The sequence below is a fragment of the Hemiscyllium ocellatum genome, chromosome 20, assembly GCF_020745735.1.
Source record: "Hemiscyllium ocellatum isolate sHemOce1 chromosome 20, sHemOce1.pat.X.cur, whole genome shotgun sequence".
Lineage (NCBI taxonomy): Eukaryota > Metazoa > Chordata > Chondrichthyes > Orectolobiformes > Hemiscylliidae > Hemiscyllium > Hemiscyllium ocellatum.
The window spans coordinates 61,734,272-61,742,567 of NC_083420.1; the positions used below are offsets into that span (position 1 = coordinate 61,734,272).

The 8,296-nt window shown below is 45.7% G+C and overlaps 1 protein-coding gene across 4 annotated transcripts in view; it reads left to right on the forward strand.

Annotated features, from left to right (window-relative positions):
• Positions 1–8,028, forward strand: part of brat1 (BRCA1-associated ATM activator 1) — a 64,947-nt gene extending 56,919 nt beyond the window's left edge. For all 4 annotated transcript variants that reach the window (XM_060840384.1, XM_060840383.1, XM_060840385.1 and 1 more), the window contains one exon: positions 7,200–8,028. In XM_060840384.1, coding sequence (XP_060696367.1) covers positions 7,200–7,880 — 681 coding nt within the window. In that variant the 3' untranslated portion in view covers positions 7,881–8,028. The remainder of the gene's footprint in view (positions 1–7,199) is intronic.
• The last annotated feature ends 268 nt before the right edge of the window (positions 8,029–8,296 follow it).

Below are 8,296 nucleotides of genomic sequence, written 5' to 3' on the forward strand. Positions count from 1 at the left end.
TGTATCCCACATCAACTGCCCTATCCTCATCTACATGCTTGGTCACCTTCTCAAAAATCTCAATGAGGTTTGTGAGACACGACCTGCCCTTGACGAAACCATGCTGACTATCTGAAATCAAATTGTTTCCAAAACCTTTCCTACAACAGAAGTAAGGCTCACTGGTCTATAATTACCTGGGTCATTTCTTTTACCCTTCTTGAACAAGGGCACAACGTTTGCAATCCTCCAGTCCTCTGGTACTAAACCTGTAGACAATGACGACTGAAATATCAAAACCAAGGGCTCTGTTATCTCCTCCCTAGGTTCCCAGACAATCCTCAGATAAATCCCATCCAATCCAGGGGACTTGTCTACTTTCACTTCTTCTCAAATTGATAACACCCTTTCATAACTAACCTCGATCCTTTCTAGTCTACTATTCTGTATTTCATTCTTCTCCTCTACAATATTCTCCTTTTCCTGAGTGAAAACCAATGAGAAATGTTCTCTGATCTCCACAGGGTCCACACTCAACTTCCAACTTCTGTCTTTGACTGATGCTATTCCTACCCTAATCATCCTTTTATTCCTCACATACCTATAGAAAACTTTAGGGTTCTACTTTATTCTATTCGTTAAAGACTGCACATGTCCTCTCTTTGCTCTTCATAACTTTCTCTTTAAATCCTTCCTATCTGATCTGTAACTCTCCATCGCCTCACCTGAACCATCTTGCCTCATCAACACATAAGCCTCCTTCTTCTGCTTAACAAGAGGTGGAATTTCTGTAGTAAACCACAGTTCCCTTACCTTATGACTTCCTCCCTGCCTGACTGGGACATACCTATCAAGGACACGCAATACCTGTTCCTTAAACCAGATACACATTTCCATTTTCTGCATCTCCTGCACTTTGCTCCCCCATTCTATGCATCCTAATTCTTGCCTAATTGAATTATAATTGCCCTTGCCCCATCGATAGCTCTTGACCTGTGGCATGTACCTATCCCTTTCCATCGCTAAACTAAACGTAACTGAATAATGGTCACTCTCTCCAAAGTGCTCACCCATAACTAAATCAAACACCTGGCCTGGTTCATTACCAAGCACCAGATCCAGTGTGGTCTCCCCTCTTGTCGGCCCTTCGACATACTGTGTCAGGAAACCCTCCTGTACACATTGGACAAAAACTGATCCATCCAGCATACTAGAGTTATAGCATTTCCAGTCAGTGTTGGGGAAGTTAAAGTCCCCCATAATGACCACCCTGTTCCTTTCACTCCTGTCCAGAATAATTTTGCCAATCTTCTCTTCCACCTCCCTGGAACTCTGCAGTGGCCTATAAAAAAAATCTCCAAGCAATGTGACCTCTTCTCTCTTGATTCTATCCTCAGCCCACACTACCTCAGTAGATGAGTCCCCTTCAAACATTCTCTCAGCCACCGTTATACTATCCTTGACTAACAAAGCCAAGCCTACTCCTCTTTTACCACCTTGCCTGTTCTTAATGAAAGATCTAAACCCTGGAACCTGCAACATCCATTCCTCACCCTGCTCTATCCATGTCTCCGAAATGGCTACAACTTCAAAGTCCAAAGTACCTATCCATGCTACAAGCTCATCTATCTTATTTCGGATGCTTCTGGCATTGAAGTAGACTCACTTCAAATCAGTTTTGCTGTCTGCCAGCACATTCCTGTGACCCTGAAATCATCTTCTTGTCCTCCCTACACTTATCCTCCTGTGTACTGCAACTACACCTCAGGTTCCCATCCCCCTGTTTAGCTAGGTAAACCCACCCGAATAGCACCAGCAAATTTCCCACCCAGGATATTAGTATCCCTCTGGTTCATGTGAAGACCATCCTGTTTGTCCAGGTCCTACCTACCCTAGAATGAGTCCCAATTATCCAAGTACCTGAAGCCCTCCCTCCTGCACCATCCTTGCAGCCACGTGTTGAGCTGATATCTCTCCGTATTCCTTACCTCGCTATCACGTGGCACGGATAACAAACCAGAGATAACAACTCTGTTTGTTCTAGCTCACAGCTTCCACCCTAGCACTCTGAAATCCTGCCTTGCATCCCTATCCCTCTTTCGAACAATGTCATTGGTACTTACATGGACCACGACTTGAGGCTGGTCACCCTCTCCCATCAGGACCCCAAAGATATGATCCAATTCATCAAGTACCCTGGCACCTGGGAAGCAACACACCAACCGCGAGTCTCGTTCATTCCCAACAAACCTTCTATCTGAACCTCTAAGTATTGAGTCCACAACGACTAGCACTCTCCTCCTTTCTCACCTTCCCTTCTGTGCAACAAGGACAGGCTCTGCCAGAGACCTGGGCTCCACGGCGTACCCCTGGTAAATCATCCCCCTCAACAGTATTCAAAACGGTAAATATGTTTTTCAGGGGAACGCACTGGGGATCCCTCCACTCTGTTTCTTTCCCCCACTTCGAACAGTCACCCAGCTTTCTTCATGCTTCGGAGTAACTACTTCCCTGTAACTCTCATCTATCACAGCCTTCCTGAATGATCCGAAGTTCATCCAGTCTCCCGCTCCAGTTCCCTAACACAATCTTGGAGAAGTGAGAGTTGGGTGCACTTCCTGCAGATGTACTTGGATGGGACACTAATGGCATCTCTCACCTCAAACATTATGCAGAAGGAACATTGCTCTCCCTGCACTGCCATCCCTACTAGTCCGCTTTTCACAAAATAATAAAGAAGAGATGCTTAGCTGATGTGTCCTTCGTGTTTAAGGTTAGAGGTGTGGTTGGGTGGGAGGCCCTCCAATCGTAGGGTCTCAGGTTGAGAAAACACCACCTTGTATAGCTGGACAGAAATAAAAAGCAGAAATCCCTCCTTTCCCAGAAAACCAGTGCTCTCTGAGTTCAAATATAAAAGCTCAAATCAGTGACTCACCGCTCCCGGCAGGTCCCAGTCAAGCTCCCACCCTTCGAGTTGCTGTTGCTGCTGAAAAACAGAAATAGAGGACTGAGTATTATTGGCAACATGAATATTTGGCCCAAGATATTTCACTTCTACTGAATTGAATTTCAGTATTGGCTTCACAAGGCAACAACAACTTGCATTATCTATCAGCTTTAATGGTGTGGTTTAGCTCAAGGTGACTGGTTTGTGATGCAGTTTGATGGAATAGTGCAAGTTCAATTCCCGCACTGGCTGAGGTTACCATGAAGGTCCTGCCTTCCCAACCTCGTGCCTCATCTGAGGTGTGGTAACCCTCTGGTTAAACCACACCCATTTGTCCCTCTCTACTCAAAGAGCAGCCCTTTTGCCCTTGGACAATGGCAACTACTAATGTAGTAAAACCTGCCAAGTGTTAGAAGGAAAATTTATTGTCAAGTCACATAGAGATATTCAGACAGGTGAATAGATTCCTAAAAGAGGAAAGGGAGATGAGGATGTGTTGGGCAAAAGTTAGTCATAGAGGGCTACAACACAGAAAAATGCCCTTTGGCCCATCACATACGTGCCAATCAAAGAAAACCACCTAACTATTCTAGTCCTATTTTCCGGCACTTGACGCATTGCATTGTATGGATTGGCATTGCAAGTGCATATCTAAATACTACTTCAATGTTGTAAGGGTTTCTGTCTCTGAGTAAAAAATGAGGTCTGCAGATGCTGGAGATCACAGCTGCAAATGTGTTGCTGGTCAAAGCACAGCAGGTTAGGCAGCATCTCAGGAATAGAGAATTCGACGTTTCGAGCATAAGCCCTTCATCAGGAATAAGAGAGAGAGAGCCAAGCAGGCTGAGATAAAAGGTAGGGAGGAGGGACTAGGGGGAGGGGCGATGGAGGTGGGATAGGTGGAAGGAGGTCAAGGTGAGGGTGATAGGCCGGAGTGGGGTGGGGGCGGAGAGGTCAGGAAGAGGATTGCAGGTTAGGAGGGCGGTGCTGAGTTGAGGGAACCGACTGAGACAAGGTGGGGGGAGGGGAAATGAGGAAGCTGGAGAAATCTGAATTCATACCTTGTGGTTGGAGGGTTCCCAGGCGGAAGATGAGGCGCTCCTCCTCCAGCCGTCGTGTAGTTGTGTTCTGCCGGTGGAGGAGTCCAAGGTGGCGGTTGGAGGAGCGGGGCTCAAGGGCGGAGGAGCGGGAAGTGGAGGAGATGCGGTGGAGGGGCTCCTCCGCCCTTGAGCCCCGCTCCTCCAACCGCCACCAAGACAGAACCCCACTGGTTCTCACCTACCACCCCACCAACCTGCGCATACAACGTATTATCCGCCGCCATTTCCGCCACCTCCAAACGGACCCCACCACCAAGGATATATTTCCCTCCCCTCCCCTATCAGCGTTCCGCAAGGACCACTCCCTTCGTGACTCCCTTGTCAGATCCACACCCCCCACCAACCCAACCTCCACCCCCGGCACCTTCCCCTGCAACCGCAGGAAATGTAAAACTTGCGCCCACACCTCCACACTCGCTTCCCTCCAAGGCCCCAAGGGATCCTTCCATATCCGCCACAAGTTCACCTGTACCTCCACACACATCATCTATTGCATCCGCTGCACCCGATGTGGCCTCCTCTATATTGGTGAGACAGGCCGCTTACTTGCGGAACGCTTCAGAGAACACCTCTGGGCCGCCCGAACCAACCAACCCAATCACCCCGTGGCTCAACACTTTAACTCCCCCTCCCACTCCACCGAGGACATGCAGGTCCTTGGACTCCTCCACCGGCAGAACACAACTACACGACGGCTGGAGGAGGAGCGCCTCATCTTCCGCCTGGGAACCCTCCAACCACAAGGTATGAATTCAGATTTCTCCAGCTTCCTCATTTCCCCTCCCCCCACCTTGTCTCAGTCGGTTCCCTCAACTCAGCACCGCCCTCCTAACCTGCAATCCTCTTCCTGACCTCTCCGCCCCCACCCCACTCCGGCCTATCACCCTCACCTTGACCTCCTTCCACCTATCCCACCTCCATCGCCCCTCCCCCTAGTCCCTCCTCCCTACCTTTTATCTTAGCCTGCTTGGCTCTCTCTCTCTTATTCCTGATGAAGGGCTTATGCTCGAAACGTCGAATTCTCTATTCCTGAGATGCTGCCTAACCTGCTGTGCTTTGACCAGCAACACATTTGCAGCTAGGGTTTCTGTCTCTACCATCCTTACAGGCAATGCATCCTCGACTCCCACCACCCTTTGGATAAAGAAGTTTTTCCTCCTATCTCCTCTCAATCTTTTGCCCCTTATCTTAAAGCTATGCACCCTAGGCATTGATCTCTCCATCAAGATTTTTTCCTGTCTGTCTTATTTGGGCCCCTCATTAGTTTTTGCATCTAATTCACATCCCTACTTAATCTCCTCTGCTCCAAGGAAAGCAACCTCAGCTCTTGAGCCCAGGAAGTATTCTGGTAAATCCCTTCAGGATCATCTACAACATTCTTCCTAGAACATGGATTCCAGAACTGCATGCAACATTCTACCTGTGGCCATATTTTATACAGTTCATCATCCCTGCTTATAAACAGAAACACCAGCTAACCACAAAAAGAACGACCCTCTCTCCCTCGTAGCCCTACGCATGGATGAAAAAAAACACCAATTCGACTGGAACAACACATCTATCCTGGGACAGGCTAAACAAAGACATGCTAGAGAATTCCTAGAGGCCTGGCACTCCAAGCACAACGCCATAAACAAACACACAGATCTAGGTACCATCTATCAATCCCTCAGAAAACGAACAGGAAATGACATCACCACAAACCCCAGGAACCCCATCCAGGACAAACACATATTAATAGAAAGCAGAAGACAACAGCTTCGCTTCACTTGGAGGTCACCACTGATGATGTTACCTAGCCAGGTAATGAAACGTCTGGATAGCAAACCTACAGCTCAGCGAGCAAACCTACACCCTAAACCTCAACCTGAGCTACAAACCTTGCAAAAAATATCTGACTCTACTACCACACACCCACCACTCTCTGTATAAAATCCTACTTCTGACACCTCCCCTAGACCTTCCACCAATCGCTTTAAAATTATGCCCCCTCACAAAAGCCATTTCTGTCCTGAGAAAAAAGTCTCTGGTTGTGCCCCTTATCATCTTGTCCACCTCTATCAAGTCACCTCTCGTCCTTCTCTCCAATGAGAAAAGCCCAAGCTCCCTCAACCTTTTCTCATAAAACATACCCTCCAGTCCAAGCAGCATCCTGATAAACCTCCTCTGCTCCTTCTCTAAAGCTTCCACTAATGAGGTGACCAGAACTGAACACAGTATTCCAAGTGTGATCTAACTAGGGCTTTATAGAGCTGCAGTATAATCTGGAAGCTCTTAAACTAAATCCCTCTGCTAATGAAAGCCAACACACCTTCTTAACAACATGCCTTCTTAACAACCTTTTCAACTTTGAAGGATCTATGGACGTGGACACTAAGATCCCTCTGTTCATCCACACTGCTAAGAATCCTGCCTTTTACCCTGTATTCTGCATTCAAATTTGACCTTCCAACATGAATCACTTCACACTTATCCAGTTTGAACTCTATCTACCACTTTTCTGCCCAGCTCTGCATCCTGTCAATGTCTGTTGTAATCTACAACAGCCCTCCACTCTATCCACAACTCCATCAACCTTTGTGTCATCGGCAAACTTAGTAACCCACCCTGCCACTTCCTCATCCAAGTCATTTATAAAAATCATAAAGAGCAGAGGTACCAGAATAGATCCCTGCAGAACACCACTGGTCGTTGAGCTCCAAGCTGAATACTTTCCATCTACTACTACTCTGTCTTCTATGAACCAGCCAATTCTGCATCCATCAGGTAAATTTCCCTCGATCACCTGCCCCCTTATGTTCTGAGTGAGCCTACCCTGGGGAACCTTATCAAATGCCTTGTGCCATTCATGATAGTGTTGGAAACCAGGAAGGAATATGCAACCCATCCATCCAGAATTGCCATTGTGAAAATGATGGGAATTATTTGCATGCTTTAATTCAGTCAGTTATATTTTATTTCAATGGTGCCCTATCATTATTAATTGGAAATTACCTTACACTTGGAAAAGAAAACCATTGGAGCTAATATGTTTTACTTTTTAATACTATTCATTCTTGTAATTCATAGAAGAAAAATCAAGGTTATATTCGCATGTTTTGCCACCATGAACTTTAAGAACAAATGAATGTCATAAGTTGTATTGTTTTCACACACTTTATTTTGTTTTCTAGGGCAATATTCTTTCCTATTTGTTAGATATTTTGAACAAGGATACTGAGGGCTTTGCCAGGAGGGCTGCGATTAAAGTGCTTGCTGACTGGCTGAAAAATAGCCACACGCTCAGTTCCTGTGAATTGGAGAATTTTGTTCCTGTAATTTTGAAAATAGGAAGCAATGATTTGGATTGGGAAGTCAAAGTTCATACCCTGGGCTTGGCAGAAGCTTTCATCGATCATGTAGCTTCCAACTTATCCATAAGTCCATATGCAGTTTTGATGTCAAATAGCACTGGTTCTACACAAGTGAAGGTCTTTCTGCAGACCCTCTGTGAGGTTGGAATGTTTACTACTTTATTTCATGCTTTGTGGGATTGTGACAGACCAGTAGCTCAGAAAGCATGTGAGATCCTAATTAAACTAAAAACAATTGCTTCAGGTGCTGACAACGTAGAAGTTCTCAAGTCAAATGGACAAAAACCAAACAGAGAAAGTTTTAGCGATTGGCTTTCCTACAGTAACTTAAATTTGCAAAACGTTAATGATATCATGGAGATTTTGATAGTTCTGGACTTGGAAATTCAACACCAACACCTTGTTCGTAGCAGTGATCACATTGAGAGCAGTTTTCGATCTCTATTAGAGGACTTACTGGCAGCAGCTGATTCTGAAGATGGTGGTGCAGACTGTTATTAACATGGCGGTTGTCATCTAGTAATGCATTATCTTCAAATCAAAATGAATGTTACCTGCAAAATTGTGGTACTAATTTTTATTGTAATGTAAGTCAAATTTGGGAAATGTGCTGGTTATTTGATTAACGAGCAGAAAGTTTTCATGTGTATAAATAAAGATGAGTTATTTACTTATGCATTTACTCTGAAAATCTAGTGCCATTCACTTGGGCATACACTCAGACAAGCACAGTTTCAGAGAATGGTGCATATTTACAGGTCACAAACAAAAGGATAGTTTCGAATTTTGTGTTTAGCTCACTTCCAGGAAAAGCATGCTTTGCAGGCCTAGTGAAAAAGGCACTTACACTCCCAAAGAGTAGCCTCAGTGGGTTCATTAGCTGGAGTCGCATATCAGAAGCACACATTCAATCAGGA